Raw genomic sequence first — 26,224 nt, 5'->3', positions numbered from 1 at the left:
ATCCAACTTTTGCTTTAACTTCGGCATTGGCTCATTGCGGCTCGTTTATCTATGAAATGAAGGAATCTGATTGCCAAACGAAGCGTTCCCATTTGGGCTTTCAACTGAAATATCGCGACATTTGTTTGAAGCTTTTCCGAATTTCTACAGTTTGCTGAATATTTAGATAGCAAATAAAACAGAAATTGATTGTATTTTATTGATGACAGTTCGTGAATTAATTTGATTAAGTGGAATTTCCATATTTTTGTGTTTCCAAGAAATACTCTGCAGAAACCCATTGACAGTGATGGAAAAGGTTATATTTATTTAACGCCGATAAGGTACATAAACCCAAAATAGCTTTGTATTTATATGGAGAAAACCGTTCGTTTTAGAAAAGATGGAGCCATAAAAATATTTTAAAAATAGATTACTTCAATTTATAAATACATTTTTATGTTGATCCAAGTGAATTATATTTACCCTAAAAAATCTAACAACTAGAAAATGTATTCTAATACGTTCAGAAAATACATAACTACTTACAGGGAAAAAAATTCTCAATTCAAAACTTAGCCACTTTTGATTCCAAGAACAAATTTGATATTTTGTCTTGATATCAAGAACGCTTTATCTTAAATAGGGGAGAAGGCAATTTCAATATTCCAGAATTTTTCTCGCTGTAGTTATGTACTGGGTTCAACTACTTGGATATTTCCCATCACTGCCATCGGTTGCTTTAAAGTACGGTCCTGGCCTGGCCTATTCTCCTCCTCAAGATTTGTGCGTGTCGCAGCTTATGCTCCGGCTTAAGCGCTTAAAATGCTTTTTGACAACAACAACAGCAACAACTCGGTTGGCAGTAGTAGAATGATAAATTCGTTCCCTTCCCATTGTTTCTAGATGGTTTTTCTCGTGTAAGCCACGCGCCGTCTAGCAGTCCCCTCACAGAAAATCCCAGCCATTTGACAACCCACTTTCCCATTTTCAATTTTCCCCCAACCTCGATTTTCTGCACAGTAAGATATCTGTGTAAAATTTCATTGCCTATTTTGTTTTCCTTTTTTTTTTGACGCTGAAAATCGCAGCTTCACCAATTTGCGCTCAATTAATTTTGTTGCTTCTCGTCCCTGGTCTTTTTTCGCTTGGCTTTTCTTTTTTTATATTATTTGCGGCTGCTATCTTGTTTATCATTTTCCACCCCAAGTATAATTTATTAAGTTGCAAACATTTTGCGAGCTTTTCGCGTTTACTTAAATATTCACGGCCATTGACGGGACAATATAATTCAATTTGCTGTCTTTTTCCTGTCGTTTCATGGCTATGCAGTAATTGCGTTTACTGTTATTAATTAACTGGCGTTTTATGCAGATTTTATAATCAAATGAATTATTCACAAATTATGTCGTAATTTCGTTATCATAATTCACGCACCGGTTAAAGGGCATCAACATGTGTCGCACTGCATTTAATTGCATTGGTCTTGTGGTCGCATGTCGATTGATCAAGGCAGAAAATGTGTCCATATGGTCGGACAAAAATTAAGTCACAAAGGATGAAAGTCAGAGGATATCCTTACATGGGCTTATCAGAAAAAATAACCGTATGGATTTTAATATTTAATCCCTCAGCTTAGTAAAATTTGTATTTATTTGCAGTTTAATTCCTACTAAGCTTTTAATGATTTTATTTTCTGACTAAATAATGAATGTTCACATTGCAAATATAATTTTAGCTATTTGATACAATTTAAATGTTTATTTTGTTTAATTCAATTTAAGTCTCGGTATATAATTTTATTTCTACATTAATGTAATCGATTTCGGATCATTAATACTTAAGCAAAGCGAAAGCGAAACTATCCTCTTATAATTATGTTATCGTATTGTGTTTCGCTGAATTATATTATATAACTTAATATAGATCATTTTCAGTTTAAAGCAAACCCCTTTTGGCCTTCCATTTGTGCTAAAAAAAACCGGAAGTAACAGGCGATGACAAGTCGGTCTTGCCGCCATTGTAACTTATGCAACCAATGCAATTAATGCACTGCGAGGCTCACCCATATCCAGTTGCTGCCTTTGTTGTCTTGCCTTTTGCACTGTGAGTGCCTAATCCTGGGGATCTAATGCCTCCTGCACGCCGGAGACTTCAGCTACCGTCGCAGGATCCCCTTGACAGCAGGCAAATCCCGATTTCGTCCTTGCTAGCTTTCAACTGCAACTGCAGCGGCAACTACTGCTGGCAATATTTTTCACACTTGATATAACAAGCAGCCATTTGTTGGCCCTCCTTGCAACATTGCTCACTTTGGATTGCCAAGGAGTGCTCCAGGTATCTGTGTGCGTGTGTGCGTCCCCCTGTTTGTGTTTGTGTTTGTATTTGTGTGTGTAATGGCTCCCAGAGCGCACAAACAAAACTGTCATCGGTGTGGCAGCATCTGCAGTGGGCGGCAAAATGGAGGCGGAAGCAGCACTCAGATAAATGCAGTCCTCAAATCAGCAATTCGTTCTCGAATATCGAAGGCGTAACATTTTACAGGCGCCGGAAGCAGCACTCACATAAATGCACCTACGAAATAAGCAATTCCGTTTGGAAATCGAGGAAATAGCTTTTCCACGAGTGGGTGACACTTAAAATACTTAACTTTGAGATACCTATCTCGTACTACTTTTAAAATAAATAAAATTGTAAGCAAGCACTAACAAAAAATGTGCTTAAAAATTATTTTAAATATCTTAGAATGACAGTTTAAACTTAAAAATAATCAAAAATTGGTTTCAAATAAAGAAGTTCCTTTGTAGAAAATGATTTTATGCCTTTTTATTATTATATATTTTTTAATCCCCTTTTTCACCTATGAAAAGTGGTTTAAAAATATTTTAAATTTTTTTCTGTGTACTCGCAGGATAAAAATCTGCCGGCAGATGTTTCCAGAGCCCAGCTAAGTCAAAGCGAAATTCGCCTGCGCTCGTTTGCCGCCTCTAATGCAATTTTTATGCTGCACTTGCTCCGCCGCCTGCAAAATCTTTGGGAGCTTCCGTTGCCATCTCCCCGGCATTGTTTCTGGGCTTCCTTGTCTCCGGCAGCGGTTCGTCCTGGCCGGGATTCAAAGGCAGCGCGCTTATTAAATTGTCTGACGCCCCTCCCAGCCCTCCCCCCGTCGATTCCATTTTTATATCCTGGCTTACGTTTGCCAGCTTTGATCGAAATATCTGAGACATAATGCAATCTGCACTCCGCTAGCGCCATTCCCACCAGCAGCTTCATTAAATGCAACCCCTGTCTCGTCCTGGGCCAAATGTCCTTGCCACGTCTCAGGCGCTGGCTTTGATTATTATACTCTTCCACTTGGAGAGATTATTACTCGCTTTGAGTTCTAGAAAAAGGGAATCCATAAGTATCCATATTTTTCTTGTAAATATAGTTCAAATGAACTCCTTGCTGCGTCTAGGGCTTTTGATCAAAGCGTTTAAAGTTTACAGAATATTCTACATTAAGAGTTCGGATTATATGTGCAAATATTTATCAAACATCCCTTTTCCGCAATCCTTTACTAAGAAATTTTTTCTTTCATAGAATTAAAAGACAGCGAATGCTAATGAAATTCGTATAGATTTTCTATTGAATTTTTGATGAATTTTAATAAAATGTTTTTTCTGGGACCTTGCCATTCAGGGAATCTTTGGTAAACAATTTAATTTACCCATTTATTCTTATACTTTTAAAACTTCCAACTACTTTAAAAACCATGCCTAATTTCTTAGTCCCTTGCCCAAAGTAATCAATTTCAATTTTCCACAACTTATGTGCAAACTAATTTTCTCTGGAGTAAACTGTGAAATTATGAAATAAAAAGTTTTTCAAGAAAGATTAGCAAAAGCCAATCTGGCTGCACACAAGTGAGTTACTCAAGTGTATATTTTTTTCTCCTTCATTTTAGACGGCCAGCCAACAATGGGATGGCTCAAAAAAAGAAGAACGTCTGTTCCGGACTTTGAAAGGGACAAAGGACAAAGGACTCACCTTTCACCAGGGTAAGGATGCCCAGCGGCATGACCAGAACGGCGACCATCAGATCGGTGATGGCCAGTGACATGAGGAAGTAGTTGGTCACATTCTGCAGCCGGCGCTCCCAGGCGATGGCCAGGCAGACCAGGATGTTCCCGGCCGCCGTTCCCAGGACGAGGACGAGGGCCAGCAGGGCCCAGTAGTTGTTGGCATCGAAGGGGACGTCCTCGGGGAAGGTGGCGGAGGTGACATTCCCGGTGATATTCCACCTGGCAAACAGCGGTTGATTATGCCGACTGCTGGCATTTCCCCCCGACTGCTGCCGCTGCTCCTCCTCCTCCCAGAGGACCAGGTGCTCCGAGCTGCTCCAATCCTCGCCACCGCTGTCGTTGTAGGCACCTAGCGAGGCATACACATCCTCTTCCATTCCGCGTTATTATTCCTATTGTGCGAAGTTCTACTCTGATTGCTGGAAATGCAGCATGCTAATTAGCCCTCGCATATGCAACGCAAAAAGGGGGGCTTAAGGGAAAAAAGGAAAGGTCCTTGCGCGCCGATTCGATTCGAATTGCAAATGTAAAATGGCGCAACCGCCTGCACCGGAAATGAGTGAGGGACACGGGATCAGGATCCGCGAAAGGGACAGGACGAGCTCACGGCAACCCAACGATTTCTACGATTCCTACGGCAACCGAACGGATATTGGTGGCAAACATTTTATGCCACGAAATTGCCGGAAGTTTGTGCTGCAATGGAGAAAAGAAGAGAATGGAAAAATTATAGAAAACTACTTTGATGGGCAATCCTTGCAGTGAATGAATATAGCTTAAATGCCTAATTAAATATAATACGATTCAAGAATTAAACCTTATATGGTATTTCATGATAAAAACATTGCACTATTTGTTTTTTTTATTAACTTACGTATTGACATATTAAATATATTTAATTTTAATCATTTTTATTCAATATTTAAAAATAATTGTGGGAACGTGGTGCATTGATTATACAAAAATTATAGAAAACTAACTAAAATGTATTATAATAAAATTCGCAATCAAATATATATAAAAATCAAAAAATAATTAAATACTAACTAAGAATTAAGCCTTATAATGTATTCCATGAGAAATACACTGTACAAATTATTATTTTAACTTACGTAAAGGGAATATATTTAAATGCATCCTGAAGAATATAACTTAAGAATAGATATTGAAGATACTTTTGAGAACGGGTTTCCAGTTAATATTATATTAAATTCAACATGGATGTTTTATTTTAAATGATATAAAAAAATGAAAGTAAACTAGCTAAATTGTATAATAATAAAGAAATAACAACAAAAGTGTCAACAGGTTATAATTGCTACATCTTTCACCTTGAGCACAATGAAAGCCACAAGTATTGTTTAAGCCTGGCCTTCTAATTTACAAATTCTAAATAATTCCCTTGGCTGACCGTAAACATCATATATTACATTTGTTGAATTAGAACAATGACAAAACCAAGCATGTTAGATGTTAACCAAGGTAAATTTCCATTGAATTGACTACGCATACAATGGGAATCAGGAATTGTATTACAACACACAAGTATTATTTAAATCTGGCCATCTAATTTACAAATACATAGTAATTGACTTACGTTGGCTTTTGGCTTCGATCGGGTTGGCCTGCTTACTTTCCCCCAATTGGCTTAAAGTCGATAAGTCATGGCACAGCTCCATGAGTAATAACTAATGGCCGGCCATAAATTATCAGTGCCTCCATCTCCGCCCACCCTTGTTTACTCGATTTACCGTTCTCTATTCAGACGATTGGACGACATAATTGCATTTGATTTGCAGGAACTAAGGGCAATCGGCAGTGGCCGCAGGGGAAAAAGGTTCTTTGAATAATCGAAATCGATAGTGATAAGCAACAATAACCAGAAATCAAATCAATTCTCCGCCTGCGTATGTCACAAACATGTATAATTAATTGAGACATATTTCACGCAACAGACAGAAACCCAGGAACAATGACAGGGCTTGCAATGCCCCATTCCCAATACCCAAATACCCAAATTCAAAACAAACCAAAAAGCCCAGGAAACCGCAGACAGAGACCACAATACCATTCATATCTGTGGACTTGTGTGCCCCAAAACAGCACTAACATGAAATTTATTTCCAAAACAAAGAAATAACACAATTCCCCAGCCGCAAAAGCATAACTTTGAGTGGTCAGGATGGAGAGAAGGGACCAGCTATTTTGGAAGCTGTTCTTGGCCCAACCAGACAAACAAGGAAGTAGGCCACATTTAGAGAACAGTGGTATTATACCAGTAACAATCTTAAATCTTCATTTTATATTAATTTTTATAAATAATTTTATTGTACTTAATAAACTGATACTCAACAAATAAAAAAAAAAATACAGTTGTCTATTTATACCCGATATATTAATCCAAACAAAATAATATTCGTAGTTACAATTTTATTATATAATTTTTATAATTTAATGGACAACAAAAATTAAATATTAAAAAGAGAAGATCAATATAAATTATAATGGAATGTTGTATTTAGATTTATTATTAAGATGTAAAATAAATTTCCAACAATTTTATGATTTTATATTTTCTAAAAGTTCTCAAGAATAACCATAACAAAATTAATAACGCATTGTTATATATATACAACAACAAATATGAAGTACTTTATAAGACAAAAATATCTATAAAAGTAATTTAAAGGAAATAAAAAGAAATCGAAGTGTCAATAAATATTATTTAAATGCTATTTGGTAAATTAAATTTTGCTTAATGCAATTTATTTGTTGGTTTTATATTTTTCTCTGCGTGCAGCCACCACAGCAGGTCAACGTTACAAAACAATACACAACATTGGCAGAGATCGAAGGAATGGCTCGGCGGTGGAGAGGAGTGGAGTGTGGCTAATCGAGGAACTTTGGAAAGGACCTCAACTCGACAACACCTTGTTGACTTTCGTTCCTGTCTGCACGTCCTGCCAAATGCTCAAGTGTCAATGTTGTTGTTAATTAATTTTCCCGACCGACTAACTGACTGATGCATGCCACCAGATAAGTGGGGCTCCCACTTCTGGCCCGGGCCACACAGCTGACCCTTGCCGAAGTCCGGGCGCCTTGATAAACTGTTTGTTTGCCCCGTTGTTGGCCAACTTGTAGTTGCCATTTCCTCTGTCACTGCAGCCGGCTAATGACAGCCAAACGGCCACTTCAAATGTACTCTTACATGGGTCAAAGGTCGCCTGCGTGTCGAGTGTTTCTGTGTGTGTTTGTTTGTGGGGGTGTCGTGTTTAAATTTCCAGCTGCTACAGTTATATTTATAGATAAGTTGGTAAGACAGCTGCCCACACGACAGGCCTTTGGAACAGCTGGAATTGAGCCCCTGAGCATGAGGGAATCACATTTAAAAGTTCAATATCTAAAAATATAACTACGAATTATAAAAGGACACGGTTTACGCATGACGATAATAAAAATACCATTTGAAATGACTTTGTTGTGGTTTAATTAATAATATCTTGAGCTGAATTAACAAAAGGTACTTTATAAGTCTACCATTCTAAGCATTTATATTGTGGAGTAAATGAACCTCTAATTAAATACCATTTTCGTATGAATAAATAACATTTTATAAAAATAGAATATAATATTTGAGCTTACCATTTTAAGTGATTTTATTGATCAGAATATTCGTTATGACACACTAATCAAATAACATTGTTAAGAAAAATAAATAATTTTTTATAAGAATAAAGTTTTATTCTACCAATTATAACGAAAATATTGTAGTGTATTTTCGTTATTTGAATAACACTTTTATGTGAATTCCAAAAAAATTTAGAGTACCTATTTTCGTTAATGAAATAACACTTTTATATGAATTCCAAGAATGTCTTCCTATCCCACCGAAAATTCCCCTTTAAAAAGAAGTCCGCTTTCGTATAAATAACAAAAATTCTTTTCAGGCAGAAAATAGCATGTCAGCACATTACAGAACCAACAAAGTCAGCCCGAGAGCCCATAATTATTATTCAGTTCCCACTTCCGCCCGCCGTTGGACATGAATTGCAGGAAAGCCATATTTTTTTTGTGGCTCGAATGGGAGGTCAGGTGAGCAGGTATCGAATAAAAAGCGGAGCACCATTAGTCATATTAATCCCGGTGGAGTCATTAAGTCGTAAAACAGCGAAAGGTAGCCAAAATGCGAGGCAGCCGGGCCAGAAACTCAACTCGGGTGAGCCGAGGCAAGACGACTTTTGTTTGTCTGTCACTCCATTGATAGACATAAACCGACTATGTGGGTCAATTTCGGCTGTTTGCCGCCCCGTCAAAGTCAATAAATAAGTAAATGGCACGATTTTCAGGTGTCGGAGGCGTATACGTAATGTGGTCAAGGCACAGGAAGCATATAAAATGGGGAAGTTGTAGTATTTTTTTAAGTTCTTTAAGAGTCTTTAAGTGCAGGATTGTAATAAATTTAAGCTAGCTTTACTGTATACAAAATATATGGGCCATAAAATTCTATGAAAAATCATTCTATACCTTTGTGATATTTTTTCCAAGAAAACCAATATACCAATAAAAACGGTTATATTATAGTATAATTAAGAGACTATATTTAAAATACATTCAGATTTCGTTGGAAAAAACTAAGTTATGGAGTAAATATTCAGTGAAATTCCGAAATCGACATTCCTTCCGGGAAAATCAAGCTGCACCCCGCAATCGTATCAGTGCCTCCACTCAATTCCGCTCTGGCAGCATGCCATTCCAAGTCCATCGGCCCCGAGGGGATGAGTGCAACTAATCGCATGCTCATTGCTCATCCGCCGCCCATCCCACGGCACATTGCTTATCCGCAGCGTAATCCGTCGGCTTCCTAGGGCGGCGCACACATCGCATCACGCGTACTCCACGTCGGCCCAAAGGCACACCACACATATCTGTTTCAGTCGCCCTGCGAATGGGTACTGCCTATGGGGCAGATACGATAAAAAAAAACACAATCCAAGGTACCACAAACACTGCGCAAATATTTGCTTTAAAATATCTTTCACATGTCAGCGACAAGCGGCCATCGGGGAAACGGCGGTGAGGGAAAACTCTGGGAGCTCGGAAGCTCGGAAGCTCGGAAGCTCGGAAAACTCGGATACGGATACACGGTAAATGGAAAATGGAAAACTGAGACAGGTGCGGTCGCACCGGTATTTTTATTTGCCCTGGCAGCTTAAGCACGCAATTTGATTTAATTTCAGTTCGCTTTATTTATTTACCAGTTTTTTCTCTTGCAGCGATCAAAGCGGAGAGAAGCCCACAAAAATTTTGAGGCAATGAAATTTGAATTTTAAACTCGTCCTGGCAAAGTTAAAAAGACCAATGGCATTTGCTCCCTTGTGAGATTCAGTTGAAAATTCCCCAGCCTTTCACATTTTAATGAATTCCATGTGAAGCTTGGTAAATTAGTCAGCCCACAAAAGGGCTTAAATCTTCTTTGGAACTATCATGCTCTGTTACCAGGAAAACATATTACTCGCACTCTCACCTGCAAATGCGAAGCCCACAATTCCGACATTTTGGCCATCCATCTCCACTCTGTCATCCAGAATTATGCGCATGCATGTCGACTACTTTTGGGTGCTGATGTAATGCGTAATATTCCGTTGACTAGACTTTTCCGGCTTGTCGAAAATAATTTCACTCCGTCAACCCAACAAACCGCACCCTCTATGGCAAAACAGCACCGCCGACGATTAATCACAGTGACTATTGGACGGAACAGTTTTGTCTTCTGGCACAGTTGTTCTGGGCACAGTTGAGCTTGAACATTGGCCGCTAATCATTAAAAAGTCTGGTTAAAGGGAAGCTAATCTTGGAAAAATCAGAACCCTCTTTTTTATCACTAAATATAAATGTAAATGTAAACAAAATGATTTAAATGGTTTAACTACGTTTTTTAACTGTACATGATATTAATGACATAATAATAAGTATTACTTTAGGTAAATACTCCTCAATTACAGCCCTGCTTCAAATAGAAAACTCAAAAAGTCAGCCATATGTTTCTATAAAATATATTACCTTATATCATCTAAAGTGAATAGGAAACATGTTTACTAACTTTAGGCATTCTGTCTCATATAAACCAATCAAAAGTAAACACAAATGACTACCTTGACTTCCGGAAAATTTTGAGGGAACACTAATTTTGCATATGCCTCCAAGGTAGAGCATTTTAGTTTCGGGCAAAACAGAAATATCCTATGATATTTCCATTCATAGTACACTTTGCGGCGTGCCATTAATCACACAAAGCTGCCTCCAGTCCCATTTTCCGGACTCGGACTTCCTGAGCGAGCCCAACTAGTTTTCATAGCAAGTTGACACTAAAAATGTTAGCTAAACTTACACATGCACTCAGCTCGAAGTCAACAAATGAAGAGGCGGCTGGCGATGCCAAACAATGCTCTCGAACGGCTCAAGGATTTCCCCCCAGCCACTCCCCATGTCATTGGTGGCTGGATGGTTATTGGATGGGTTCTAGAGGGTTACTGGAGGGTTACTGGAGGGTCCCAGGATGGTCCTGGATGGGCGGTGACTGATGGCAGGCGGCAACTCTAACACTTATCGTTCATTATTATCTATCGCCACCCACAGCACACTTTCACCACCCACAGCCCACTTTCACCACCCACTGGCCACAGGGTCGCACACACTTAATTGATTTCTTCACTGTTTCCTTGCCATATCATCCGCGGCGAAAGGAATTCTCAGCGTATCCGCAACTTAGCTACGACAATTTTATGTCCATCAAGTACACAGGGAAAGTAAAATACTGTTTTTCAAATTGCTATTTAAATTGAATATTATATTTAAAATGACCTAAAACAATTATTGATTTAATGAAAAAAACTAAAGAATTTTATGGAATATATTTAGAACTGGCAAAGTTGACTTTATTCTTGAACATTTTAAGAAAGTAGTATTAATATATATAAATTATACAAATTACATATATCTTAGGATTGCAGGGAAACTGACTGACCTATAAGGAAATGTATTAAGCAAATATTTTTCGAAATGCCTTAAAAAAAATTATCTACCTTAGGATCATAAAGGAACAACAATAGTTATAAATAAATACTATATATTTTTCAAAACAAGTTTTACGCTTACCCTAAAAAAAGTTGACTTATAATGTAAAGTCTTTTGTATAAGAGGTTAATAACAAATCCCTTTTATATTATTGATCTGATATATTTAAAGAAAATCGTACTAACAAGCCTTTGATAGGGGAACTCTCGGTATAAATAGCTAACGAATCGATGATAATCTTAAGAGACATCGTGCCCTGTACCTTGTTATAGTTTCAGCCGCAGCACATCGAGCAATCTCGCTGCGGGGGCGTTCTCGACCCTCAACCCACAACCCTCGACCCTCGGAAGACATCGACGACCCTTGAGCTCGACAGGGCTTAGGGCCTGGGCTATAAATTAAATTCTTATGCGAGAGGGCTGGCAATTAAGGCACGAATGTGTGGCAGAAACGGGATGCAGGAGGCGAGGGCGTGGGAAAAGTGCGAAGTGCCTGGGAACCCGTGTGGTTCCATTGACAATTTCATTAGCTTGTCAGGCCGCAGTTTCCACTGGCGTAATGCCCCGAGCAGCGTCACTCGCTGATGCAATTAGTAAGCGAGCTAAACTAATTAACCAAAGCCGGTCTCCATCCAATCGGAATTCCCTGCATTTAGGGCTAATGTCATCCAAAGGCACACAGCGAGTAAATCAGATTATTTGGTATGAGATATTTTAAGATCAATACTATAAACAGGATTAGTTTGACCTTAATAATTTAAGTTTTTTTTAATAATATATGGTTAAGTGAGTTAACTTATATGGGGCATAAGGTGGTTTCATTTTTCTTTGAGTGTGTCGTGTATTTAGAAAGTGCAATTTAAGTTGCGGCCTGGCGGCATTACTCTTTTCCCTGGATTTCCCTTTTAATTGTTTGCACGAAAGATAAGGAAACGCCCAGCGGCCACGCCCCCTCCCACGCCTACGCCCCACATGAGTTATGTAAGCTCATTTAACAGCCGCCTAATTGCTAGGCAATTACACGGGAAATTGACAATGGCAAAACAATTAGAAGGACACCGCCCCACTCTGGGCACAATGGGGCGTGGCCAAGACACACAGACAGACAAGCACACGCATACACAAACAGCCTGCCAAGAATAAGGATTTCGCCGAGAAGAGTCAAGGACAAAGTAAGACATCTCGGGGAAAATCAAATAAATTATGGCGAACTGAGCGCCAAACAAAAATCGTCGAATGTGCGAAGGCGGAAAAACCCGAAGACAAAGAACGGGAACGGGAAACCCAAATCAAATTGAGATTTATGAGTCCACTGATGTGTGTCTAGGTCAGCCCGAGTCCTTCCCATTCCGATCCCTCGCTTTTCCTGCCGTTGCTTGCCACATTCGCATTCACTATTAGGCCGGACGGACATCTGGCATCAATTTTTCACGTAGCGTCCTCCATTATTGTTTGGCAGGCTTCGCAGGTGTGAAGAAAGCACAATGCGACTGGAAAAACCCGTGGCACACAGAGGAAAGTTTTCATTGACGATGGCCAAGACGGGGCCAAGTATAATATCAGCACGTATAAATTATTATATTGATTTGCTCGGTGACAAAACAAGAAAAATTGCTCGAAATTCGTCCTCCTAGGCAGTAAAATACTCTTGGTTCAGGGATTTTTGTTGCTTATCTGAAAGGAGTTGAACAAAATGTAGGTATATTCCTTTGATTAGCGGAATATATCAAAAGAAATACAACTTAATTTTTGAATTAAGCCCAAAAACGTCATAGTTTTATAAAACATGTTAAATTTAATGATTTAATTTAAAAGTATAAGAACGACAGTAGAATATATTAAATAAAATGTATTTTTTTATTTTAATAAAAAAGAGTTTCCTTTTGAAAATAAAGTTTAGAATACTTAAATTAACTATAATTCTTTAATTAAATATTTCTACGTTTTTTATTTAAAACCAAGTAAAAAATATTTAAATGGATTTTCTACATTTTTAGTAAGTGATTAATAAATAGAATGGGCTAGTAGTTATTGATCAACACATAGTCGATGGACCCTCATTGGATTAAAGGCAAGCCAGCAGGAACAGGAAGTGAGTAAGCTATCCAATAGATGACCGCGTTTCCCAATTTTCCTCATTACGTTGCTGGACACGAATTTCGTAGCAAATTTTGATGGCATATTTACCTATTTGCGTGCATCAATTATTTATATAACTCCAATGGGAAACGGAAAGCTCCCTTTCCCGCACAACCCTGCGTCGATTTCGATTTGTGTCATAAATTGGCAGCTGTGTGTGGAGCAGGGGGTAGGGGGTTTGGGTGTTAGGGGGTGGCAATAAAAATAAGCGGCCATAAAATTCAATTATGGCCACAACAAGTGCAGACATCGGCAGAAGTACACACAAACAGCGGTAAACACCCGACAATGTTGGCTCCCAGCAATCATGACAATCAATTGTGCATGCTCGCAAGTTGCAGCCGCCGGCATCGAAATAGAGCATCCGAATCCGAACTTGAATCGAAACAGGAACAGAAATAGGAATCGGGGGGCAGCTAGCCACATAGTTTGTCTGGTTGCCCCCAGCCGACATATGAATAATGTGGCAAGCCATTCGCACCAGCGAATGCAACATGTATCGCTACAATTTGGTTAGTTTACGCAGGAAAATGTCCTGCGACCAGGACCTGCCAGTCGTGCCACAAATTTGGTTACTTTCTAGCTGCAACTACATTGTACAAACGCAGCCTTACACTGGAAAGAACCTTACAATCTTAAGAAAAACATTTTGAGAGACAAAAAGGTTAATGAGAAGTAGGACATAAATTGAGCATTTGCTTTTGAAATTATCAAATAGTGCTCAAATTTATTATTAACCAAAGGGATCCAGATAATATTGCGTGTTTTAAGTAAGAACATCTTAATCCTTTTATAACAAATATGCAATTTTCACTTACTATTTCAAACAAAAACAAGGAAGAACGCTGTAGTCGAGTACCTCGACTATCAGATACCCGTTACTCAGCTAAAGGGACCAAAGGAAAATGGAGATATGCAAGCAGCAAAGCGAGATTGAAATGCGCCACCTACCGGCGGTAGACAGATTTAAGCGTTGTGGGCGTTAGAGTGGGCGTGGCAAATTTTTTTTTTTTGGATCAATCGATAGGTATTGACGAGACCAATACATTTCAGTTAAAATTTTTATCTAGCATGAAAATTGTGTAGCAATAATAAATTAATATATTAAATTTTAAGATGTAAGATTATTTATTTTATAACCCCCTTTTTTCTGTGCACCCATTTACATTTACATTTAAATCCCATGCACCCCCATAAATTCACAACAATGCACCCGAAGTGTACCAACCACACACACAAGCCCGAAACGCACTTAAGAACCCCCTTTAACAGTCAGGAAAACTTTCGTAGTCTACATTTTCGAATGAATCGATGTGCACAAATGCATCTCGTTTGTTAAGTGCCCCATAAAGAATTTATTTTATGCACACTTGGCGCTGGAAAGGTCAACGTAGTACACATTCTTATGTCAATTTGTCAACCGATCGAAGCGACAAAAAGCCAATAAAAATTAAAGCCCCCTTTAATGGTATGGTTACAATTGAGAAATTATTTATGAACATGTTATGTTCCCTATCCCGAATAAAACTTAATATATATTTTTGGAAATAACGTACTGAAAACGTGTGATGCATACTTAAGAGAATTCTTTTTGTATTTATATCCCAAGGATACGAAAAGCCATAGTCATTTAATTTGCAGTTACATGGTAGCAATTTCTAAATGTTATCCCTCACCTCCAGCCCCCGGACAGTTTTAAAATGAAATCAAATATTCATTGGCAAATATAATTGTCCAACTGTGTACTTGGCCCGGCTTGGCCTTTTAATTAAGTTGCCAGCTCGGCAAATAGCTGGCACTCGGCATTCGCATGCATGTTGTAAATGCTCCCTATGTGATTTCCCCACTGGACCCTTTAGTCCCACGGCCATGGACGTGGCTAAAAGTGAGAAAGGCTGGGAGAGGGGATGGGTTGCGGGGGGTAATATGAATTGCTGGCCATAAAACCTACGTCAGCAAGCGAACGGTAAAAGTACAAATGATAATAATAACTGCCATATACATATATACCAGTACCTAACAATAAAAACCAATGGCAACAAATATTGATAAGTGCAATTTGAAATATTTGCACAGCGTTTAGTGGCAAACATGGTGAATTGCATTTCGATAAAGTGATAACATAGTGATAAATCGATATGTTGCAAAAATTGCACTTGAGGTGTTTGTAAATATTTATAGAGGCCCTACTCAAATTACTCGAATAAATTGACTATTATAATATGCGTTTAAACGCAACGCTATATAAATGGAAAATTGGTTTAGGTGTGGAATATTGTGAACAGATGAAGTGGATGATTGAAATTGAATGATTGAAGTTGGCATAAAGCGCGTGTAAAAATTTTTCAAATATGCAATTTATGAATTTAATTGATTTTATTAATATTTAGGAGAAGTGAAAGTAGTTTAAAAAATACTATATGTGTTTGTTTAAACATTATTTCGGGGGACTTTTACACTTAACCTAATGAGGCTATTATGGGTGCAAATTGGGCTTTGCATCTATTTGCCTGTTGTCTAATGGCAACACTTTATGGCTTTTTAATGAGCCCCAAATGTGCGGGCCATAAATCAAAGCCTTAGATTAGGGTCGGGAGTTTCGATGAGTTAACACATCATCCATCCCCCACCCGCACATAATCACACATATGCAGTCGTAGCATCGCATTATGGATAGGCTTATCGGGAACTCAACATCGCCAGCATCATCGATGGCGAAGCTGTCTCCAGTCTAATGCCATTAAATCCTATCAATTTTCCTCGCCCAGCAGCAAATTTAAATATTTATGCTGTGGCTTAGGACCACAACAATAACACGGAAGGGGAAAGGTCCCAAAATTGGCTATAAAAAGCTTTTGAGGATGGGGAACGTAGCTCAAGATGGCCTAAGCAAATTGAACCCATGAGCGTCCAAGCACTTAATTGAACCTATCAATATGTAAATATGTGTACGAGTATGCCCATATGTTTGTTTGGGAATTTCCTTGCTGGCTTTTCATATACGAAATTCCCTCCTTATTTTTCTACTTTAATTTTGTTTTCAATCAATTTTAGTTTGCAGATGCTATATATCAGCTATGTGTAAGGGTAGACCCAAAAAGTTTCGCATTTCGCAAGTTTAATAAGCACGTTCTCGGAAACTATTAAGGGGGAATTATTTATTAATTTGGGATTTCATTTTGCGGCCAATTTTCAGTTTATTAGCTGTAAAACCAAGCTTATAATGCCATCAATAATTAACTAGGTAGTGTTATTGTTAATATCATAAATAAAATTTAATAATCTGTCAGAGCAACAAGTATAATTATTAGCACAAAGAAAATATAGAAATAATTTAAAGTCCTAAAAACCTATATAGTTTGTAATTTAATTTGTTTTATTTTATTAATGCAAGCTAAAAATTCAATTATATTTAATTAAAAATAAGATCATCATATATCACACTTGGCTATAAAAATTACTTTGTTAACATGAAGATTAACAATTTCAATATACTTAATTTGACATTTCCTAGAAAAATATTTACTTAAAAACTTAACCCTCATAATGAGTTGTAAACATTCTTCAACAAAAAACAAATGCAACAGGGAGAAGCACGCGCCTAAAAAACAGAAAAGTCGCATATATTCTACCTTAATTAACTGCTGTCTCGCATATATGGCATATCATTCAGATTTCTGGCCAACATAGCTTCACCTGCGAGGCATCGCATTCCATGATGCCTTCGTTTCGTGTTTTTTACATTCATAAATTTTGCAGTGTCTGCGGCATGTCAGAGCCCGCTTTTCCCCCAGCCATTTTCCGCGGAGTGCGTGATGGCGATGGCATCCAGCCGAAAACGAGAAAAATCTGTCAACGGCACTTTTCACTTTCACTTTCCCTTGATGGCAGGCAGCCCCTTCACGATGCCGCCACTCGCGGCAGCATGTTGTGCTGTTTTATGCCACTAAATATGCCAAAGCGCGCGTAAATTGATTTAAACACGGCGACAAGGACGAGGCGGCGTCTCCAACGATGCTTATGTGGGTACGTGGGCCATGGTATGACATGGTAATGGTATGGAATATTATGATATGGTATGGGGGACCCGGCTAGGTGGGCACTTTGAGGGCCCCTTTAAAGTTTGGAGCCTCTGTCTCAAGCACTGTGATAATCAGGAGGGCCCCAATGCCCCTGCTCTGCTGTCAGGCATTACTGCTTAAATATTTGCATAAAGGATATCAACGAATTCCACGAAGAAAGCAGCGGCATTTTAGAGTATTTCCCAGTATTTTGTCATAAAATATTTTGATAACAACCGAAAGAGTGGGTGGCTAGACAGAATTTCTCGTTTCCTCGAGCGTATATGCAAATGTATGGCGCCCACATTGTTGTCATAGTTCTACCCAAAGTAACTCAATAGCCAGAAAAGTGGCTAAATAGTTGGGTTTTTCAGATTGTGCCATAAAATGCAATGGTTATTTAATAGCCAAGGAAACAGTATAAGCATGATATTGCAAATTAGCAGATAAATAGTTTTAGGAGAATTTCAAACAGGAAACAGTAAAAATATTTTTAGGATATTTTCGGAATAATGGAATTTGATTATAAGATTTTAAGGTCTGTTCTGATGTTTATTTTGAAGAAATTTTGTCGAGGTCGGTATGATTTTGAATCTGTTTTTATACCACTTGGAAAACGAAAGTCAATACGGTTAAATAAACCATCTAAATTAATATTATAATACCTTATTCCAAGAAGAATTCTTTTAAAGCGACTAGCATTTGCGCAAATCCAATTCGACTAAAATACTCGAAAGTGAAAACCGGAACCGGCTTGTATACAAGAAGAAAGTTATTTGAATAATTGTAGAAAATTTCTACTAGAAATTGTTCAGCCATTAGAAATTTCTGGACAGACAAGAACCTAATTGTTTGCTATGCAATAAAAGCAACATTGACATATTGTTGGCGTAAACAACAATATTGTCTCACGGCACCTACCTCAATTGTCAATAAATGCTCGTCTAAATAAACCCGTCTGCGTTATTCCAGTTGCCAGTTGCCATAAACCCAGCGCTGTGGACGCCCATAACTGGCCTTAATCAACAACAGGCCAACGTCAAACAATATTTTAATCAGGGTGGCCCTGCACCCGATCAAGCCTTTGGCCATAAATCTCAAACCAAACGGATAGAGGCCAAAAAAAGTTCCAAAATACGGCGGCAGAAAAAATCAATTGGCCGTAGTAAGTTTTACTTGTTATGCTGGATTTTCCCCCAAAAGGGGGGCGTTTGCCTGCGTCATGCCCTCGATGAGGAATAAGGGAATGATGATGATGATTACGCCCCAGAAGTTGTCTTGGACATTTGATTATTATTATTAACACGTGACTGAAACGGGGCTAATTCAAGCGAGAATTTAATTAAAAATTTTACCCTTAATAACTGGCTGAATGGAAAGTGGAGAAAGTGCAAGAGGAAAAGGAGGAAAAACAGAGGGGCGGACGTGAAAAAAAAACGTGACATGGAGCGCTGATGGCCTACGATTTTCCCGCCATTGTCCGGATGACGTTGCTCGTTTTGGTTACGCCTGTAAATTGTTCGATGGTCGTTTACTCGTTTTTCTCATTTACGAGCCTTTTTTTTAATTGTCCGCCTCGCATTCGAACTCGGCTCATCCTTCTCCTCATCGCATTCGTCCTTATCGTCCTTATCGAGAATTCATTGGCCGCCGCTTGAGGAATGATGCTGCAATTTCATTGATGTCCTTCGCCGGACCATTAATTGTTTAATTTATTGAGCCACAAACGAGTTTTATGAAGCTCATGTCATATAATTTAATCAACTTGGTGGTAGTGCTTTCCTCGGACATACTATACATAAGGGTATTATCGCTCTGATTTCGGTTCAGATCGATTCGGCAGCTGTCAAAACTTTATTTTTATTGAAATTTCGACCAAAAAAAATACAAGCGAAATTAGAACAAAACTTTTAACTCAATTACAAAGTCATTGAAAAACAAATTGCAGGCACAAGCAAAGCGAAATGAAAAGAAAACAGGAAGGAGCTAGATGGTAGTGGGATGATGGTGGAAAAGTGTAGGAAAAGCCGAAAATGCATTTGTGGACTCCCCTGCCACGCCCCGTTTTCGTGGTTTTTCAACGAGTTCGGCACATAAAAGGAAGAAATTGCTTGGCTTGTCGCTGGAGAAAGTGAATTTCCTGCATTTCCACCGGATTTTCTTGGCCCTCTGCAATACCATTATTATTGTTATTTTGGGGTTTTTAGTGTTTGCAGGTTTTTAATGGTCTCGCAATATTGTGGTTTGTTGTTCTGGCCCGTTGACACGGCACGGCATTTTGCGCTTAAGGATGCAATCCGACTTGTTGGCGTGGTTCCGCATTATTTAGCCTTGCCAAAGTCCTTCGACTTCGGTTTGGCAGCCATGCACCCACATATTTCACCCGCAAATGGTACAACCAGGATTATGCAACAAATGGAGCTAACATTATTCACAGGGAATGAATTAAAAAGGTATTTCGTATATCAAAACAGCGACCGAGAATCATTACTTCTGAGTTATATTTTTAAAAGCCTACCGTGACAATGTGTCCAAAAATAATCAAAATAGGAAAATATCTAACTTTTCGGTCCCTTTTTGAAAATACTACATTTTGAAATTCTTTTACAAGCTAAGTTCTTAAATTGTTCATCAAATTGAGGAACCATGGACAATTATAAAGCTTTTAATATTTAAAATTTAGTTAGTTTTGGCTAGCATTACAATGTAAGGTAATGGTTTATAATAATTGTTGCATTAGGCTTTTTTTTTACTATAAGCTGAAATTAATCACAATGTGCCGCTCCCATTAATTTCATAACTTAATTCTGAAAGATAATAAGAGATAAAACCACAAAGTAAATCACATTGAATTCAGGCATCAAGTAGCTATCGAGTTTGCTAAGCATTGTATTAACAAATGGTAACAGTGTTAATGTATTAACTAAAGCAGTTGACAATTTTAGTATCATAGCTAAAGGAAATGATACTTTTGCAAGTGTTTATATGGATTTCTTATTTTTTTGTGACTCTTTGGCCTTTAATTATATTTACTACGAACTTTTAATTACTTTATCGTTTATTGGAAATGTTATTCCGCTTAAAACCAACAATTATTAGCACATATTGAAATATCAATATTAAATATATTGCCTTTCCTATCAATGTATATCAATATTTATATATTTTATTTAAATAACATGACTTACAAACAATCGTTTTAAGTTTCCCGTCAATTTACAGTCCTTAACGATTTCGACATAGACAAATTAATTATTAATATAATATAATATATTCAAATGGTTTTAGCACATTTTAAAACTAATTCTGTTTTCAAATTGTTGTTAACACAATTTACAGCAAAACTCCGTTTTTCAAATTATTGTTAGCACAATTGAGCACTTCTACCAATCGTATTTGAAAACGTCACTTGTTGGCAACCGCCGCCAACTTTATTCCGCTTTAGATGCCGTTGATACCGTCAACGTGCAACGCCGTACAGGAACTGAAATGTGCGGATGTTTTGGCCAAACTGTTGCGACTGTGGCCAAAAGCAGGCGGCCGAGAAGAGCCGACGCACAGCCGACAGTGGGCCCAAAAGCCGATGGGGGTTAGCCTTCCAGTTGCAGCCTTTCGCTTCCAGTGAGCAGGTGGCACGGGGAGGTGGTTTCTTATCAGCGGCACCAGCTGCTCTGATAGGGCCAAAACAGCTGATGAGTGGGCGCCACGGCGTTTCTCATGAAACTCAAAAAACATGTTATTAAATTTGCTGGAAATTAGTCAGTTGGTAAAGGGCTTTGGATTATATTGTATGCAGTTTCCTAGAATTTCACACTATAAAAATAGAAACTGAAGAGTTTATCTGGTGAAACCCCTTTGCTCTTTGTAGCAAGGAGCCTAATTACTACTAACATGGATTATTTTTAGATCAACATTTTATCGCTCAAAGTCGGGTTACTTATTTTGTGAGTCATTATGGGTAAAGATTAATATATTATCTTAATAAATAAATCACAAGGACTACACGATATTTCCTCTAAGAATATCATTACTTATAAGTATGAAGGACATATTTTCTAGACAATTTGGATTGAAATGGGGTATTCTTAAATTTCTATAAGAAAATGTAAGAATTGTAATAAATATTATAATAAATTATTTTTAATTCATTTCTATTCGGAATATAGTACCTATTATTAACCAGGTAGCCAATATTAATTAGCAAAAATAATAGTTTGCTTAGAAGGCTATATAGATCAAGATCATTTTAGAGTCCCAATGCATTTCCAGTCCCACTGTCCGGCATTTCCCCTCCAATGGCCTCTGCACATGCGTGAATTTCCCCAACCCATGGCCGGCTTTCCCCGCCTGGAAGACGGGAAAACTATCTGTTGCTCCTGTCTAGGCGACGTGGACACCTCCTGACCACCACCCGCGGCACTAGCCAGGCTGCGGACGGTTGGACAAGCAATTTGCATGCAGCCTCTTTGCACACGTTCGTGGACATCTTACATACGAAATCACTCTGGATGGACACTTGACCAGCACCTGGTCGCCGGGGCCCATCCAAAGGTCGTGGTCATCATCAAAAGCGACTCCTGGCACTGCTGCTGTGTTGGCACTTTCGACGCTGGCCTGTCCTGTCCTTTCCTGTCCCCAAATGGTCCTGGCTGAGTGGTTTTTATGGCTGCCAGGGCAGTGCCATATTTTTTGGCAAATTGAAGTTGTGTGTTTATGTTTCGGTTCATCGATTGACCCGCCACGCCCCCATCCTGTTGCACGCCCCCTAAAGCGGCATTTATCGGCGACAGGAAACAGAAATGCTGCCATGCATAAACCACTCGAATGCATCGATGCATTTCCGCTGCACAATCAAATTACAAATATTTACTTTTTTATCTCAGCGCAAATTCGAAAAAAAATGAATCTGGACACGTGCCAAAATCCCTGAGTTCGGTGTGTAGTCTCATTCGATTCCAATTTTAGAATATCCCAGTTTTTCATTTGCATTTCCGTTTGCATTAGAGTTTCCGTGCATGATGAATCTCAAACCTTTCCGTAATTGAATGTAAATTGGTGCAATAAAAAGGAATGCCCTGAATCAACGATTTTTATTTAAGCCCATAAAAGTAGGCTACGCAGATGGGCTATGGGCCGGAATTTAAATCATTTCAGCAGTAATACACAACTTAAGGGAGTATTAAAAAACTTTTTTTTTTAATAATACATAACCAAACTTGTTGTTTTTTTTTAAAATAACATAACATTTTATTCTAAACCATTAAGTTTGTCATTTCCATAAGATACTTTACCCGTTGTGTACTTTATTGTACTTATATTGTGTACTTTCAAATCAGCATACCCAATATGTTAAAATGTGTATTTATTAAATTTACATCTAAATTAAAAGACCGAAAAATGCATTAGGCTTGTCCTCTTGTTAAGCCTACCCCATCAACCCTTTCCGAAATCCAGAAACCCTTCTTGGGTTGACAGCCTTTCGGAGGCGGAATAACGACTTTAAAAGCTTCTCCAAATTTCAACATTTTCATTATGCCAAAGGGACACACATGAATTCATTTAAATATAGGTATATACAAACCGCCGAGCTGACCGCAAATGGCATACGTCTTTTGGTCAGCTATCCTCCAAAATACCCCCAAAATCGTACCCTTTTCAATGCAAAATGAGAACTAATTTGAATAATTTACTTTCGGCGAACACGGTCAGCAGCAACATGAAGAGCAGAAACAACATTAATTAAAATGAATGGCGAAGCGAAAAACTCAAAGGCCCTACAAATATAAAACATGGGACTTGTAGAACAACCTGTTAGTCAGATGATGTAGCCGTCGGTTCCATCGGGCTAATTTCATGTTCTCCTGATTAACAGTACACCAAACTTATAGTGGCCACCGAAAGCGGTTCGCCGCTGCACTTCTAATGCAAAGCTAATTTGGGGCAGGGTACACTGAAAAATAGAGAATTTAAAAAGAAATATTTTATTTCAATAAAATTCTATAAACATATTTGAAAATAGGAATTGCTTTCTACTTATTTTATTAGTTTATGGTTCCAACAAAATAAAATTGCGTATACGCAGAGTTTTGGTTATTGATTATCCTATAAAAATTAATATTACTCCAAATAATTTTAAAAATTTCATATAATGTTAAAATAAAAAATAATCTTTAACTTTAAATATCAACCCAACAAATACATAATATTACATATTGTCAGTTATAAATCTATTTTTGAACAGTGTGCACTGGGGAACTACCGCAGACTGACCGGTGGACTGACACTGGCATAGATTTAGAATTTTTGCGAGGGAACTGATGCTGGACACAATGCTTTAATCAACCGCAAATGCAATGAGCGCTGCAGCTGCTGTTAATTAGCATTTGTGTGTTCCATGTGCAAAAGCTGGCGAGGCACGCAAAATCCAAGCGATTGGGAAGAAGAAAATGTCACACGTAGTCAGATTATGTGGTCGATTTAGTGACTGTGGCTTCTGTGGCGGCAACTTGACCAAAATATGAGTAAGCATTTATTTAAATGATAAAATTTATACATAAATGTTTTGGCATTGACCGTCCAGCGACACTTTTTGAAGCAAATCAAGCAGAGGTGATTGAAATAATGAAATGTCCAATTAACCATGCCTACTTAATTATGCACATTAAACACAATTTTTTGTATATCTCGACCCATTTATGAGAAATGATTTATCCATTAGAGCAATTAATGAAATGATAATTTGATGTATATTATTAAAGCCTAAGAAGCTTTTTAAAAAGCACTTAATTATGAGCTGGTTTTAATTAATGAATAATTTTAAGATCATTAAACAAAATGTAAAAAATAATCATAAGTCCATATTTTTAACTAAGAACAAAACTTAAATTATTAAATATTCTCAATACTATAATTCTACACATTTTTTATTGAAAATATGCATTCCTAGGGCTTATTAACATATTACAAATTCAATGTTAAATTTTAAGTAAGCAATTTCCCCAACTGTTTTGCCGTCCATAATCGAAAGGCAAGCAATTAAATAAGAATTTATGTTTAACCAATTCCCTGTGGTCAGCTCTTTAAGGCACAAGTAAATGAAGATATATGTACGCAACCGGGCCGAGGGATATTTTTATATTTGTGGATGCCTGTCTGTGTACGCACAACTCCATTCAGTATACACGGCTAACCCTCGACAAAATTAAATTTTGATATGGGTCTATTTATTTGGCAGTCACACGAGACACTCTCGGCAGCTGCCCTCGAAACAAGAAAAAAACTTTTGTGACTCTTGTCCGCAATGCAAATGCATGTGAACCGATCCGAGCAATGTCTGGGTTCTTAGCCACCTATAAACTGGATTTGTTGACACCGCCCAACAAAAAAAACACATACTCACGTCGAGAACTTTTTAAATATGCATGAGCACCTTTTTTACCCGATGGGCCGGCCATACCCGGCGTATACTTGATAACAGATATCTCCTTTCAGCGCCACAGAAAACAATGCCAGGAGCAAGATGAACGGGGTCAGTATAGACTTTAGCTGCAGACTCTGACCCAAAGCACTTCAGTCGGTGAGTTTTTTTACATAGAAAATAAAATTTATGGCAGCTCATGGTCAAAAACAAGATGCCAACAACTGAAAGCCTTGAATTACGACTAATTGAATCGCACCTACATCCATACCTGACTTTCATCTAAATCGGAACTTTAACATGGTAGCTACAGGCTTCGTCACTTTCTTCATTGGCCTGTCACCAATTTGGTCCATGTATTTTCTAATTTAAACAGTTTGTTAAACTGCAAATATATTGACCACATATAGTAGACCCAGCTTGTGCAGACACTCCTTTATACTAAATTTAAGTGGAAAAAGTGTCTGACCACCAGTTCAAAATAAATACCTGTTAGTTGTCCTTTGGAACCCCCTTTGAGATAGTGCCAAAGTGCATGTACACCGAAACAAATTTCACTGATATAAGAATTTAAAAATGATTCAACAAAACTCACTTGAGGGTATATTATATAAACCCTCTTAAAATATAAAGAAAGAATAAGGTTACTTTTATTTTTTAACGATAATAATATCTCATTTTTTTTACAAAAATATTTTAACATCTCAGTATATTTCCACATTGTATTTCAAAGGCTACCACTCGACCAGTTTTTTCTTTGTGCCGTATGTGAATGTTTGTCCTCGCTGTTGGCATGCCTACAGGGGTGTTGTAGACTCCTGCCGTCAAGTAAATGGAAATTGAACGTGAAAAGGAGCCACTGGTTGGGCATCCAGCTAACCAGGCACCTATATGTGTCCACCTGCTAGGATGTCTTTCCCCACGTTGTTCGTCAAGCAGCCGTTCCACAGAACTTCTGCAGGACTTCAAAGGAACACTACAGGAATCCCGCTGATTGGCATGCACGAGCTGCACTTGGCGGTGGGCGTGGAGTCCAGCTGCCGATTTCAACCCGCCCACACCTGGACGATTCCTGAGGAATTCCGATTGTCATTGGTCACTCGGAAAAAATATGTGAGAGAATAAATTTTAAAAAGTTTAACTTTTCATATCTATTTTGTTATCATTTTTCAACATTTATCATAATTCCCAAAAACTAGTTAGATATATATACTTTTTTAAATTGTTTTATAAAATACATCAATTTTTATTAGTTTGTTAAGTAAATATCTAAGTAAAGGGTGACCTAAAATGATCATTATTTGTGGTTTGTGTTGTTTAAGTATACTGATATTTTTCTAATTTGGCTAATATATTCGATTGTACATTTTTCTTTCAAACGATATATATATTTTTTAAATTAAATTTTACTCTTAGTGTTTCTTTATCGGAGCTCGGAATCGAGAGTGGCGCGTGCGATGATCAAAGGCTTGTAATGAATGTCAGGTGGTG

The 26,224-nt window shown here is 37.9% G+C and overlaps 1 protein-coding gene across 1 annotated transcript in view; it reads right to left on the bottom strand.

Annotated features, from left to right (window-relative positions):
• The window catches only part of LOC119560823, a 49,149-nt gene extending 28,381 nt beyond the window's left edge, over positions 1–20,768 (bottom strand). The window contains exons 1-2 of the mRNA XM_037874468.1: positions 20,505–20,768; positions 4,009–4,739 (exon numbers count right to left, since the gene is read on the bottom strand). Coding sequence (XP_037730396.1) covers positions 4,009–4,420 — 412 coding nt within the window. The 5' untranslated portion in view covers positions 4,421–4,739; positions 20,505–20,768. The remainder of the gene's footprint in view (positions 1–4,008; positions 4,740–20,504) is intronic.
• Positions 20,769–26,224: the final 5,456 nt, after the last annotated feature.

This window comes from Drosophila subpulchrella, unplaced genomic scaffold (genome assembly GCF_014743375.2).
Source record: "Drosophila subpulchrella strain 33 F10 #4 breed RU33 unplaced genomic scaffold, RU_Dsub_v1.1 Primary Assembly Seq354, whole genome shotgun sequence".
Lineage (NCBI taxonomy): Eukaryota > Metazoa > Arthropoda > Insecta > Diptera > Drosophilidae > Drosophila > Drosophila subpulchrella.
The sequence above is the reverse complement of the archived record's forward strand: the minus strand, read 5'-3'. Positions and strand labels throughout refer to the sequence as shown.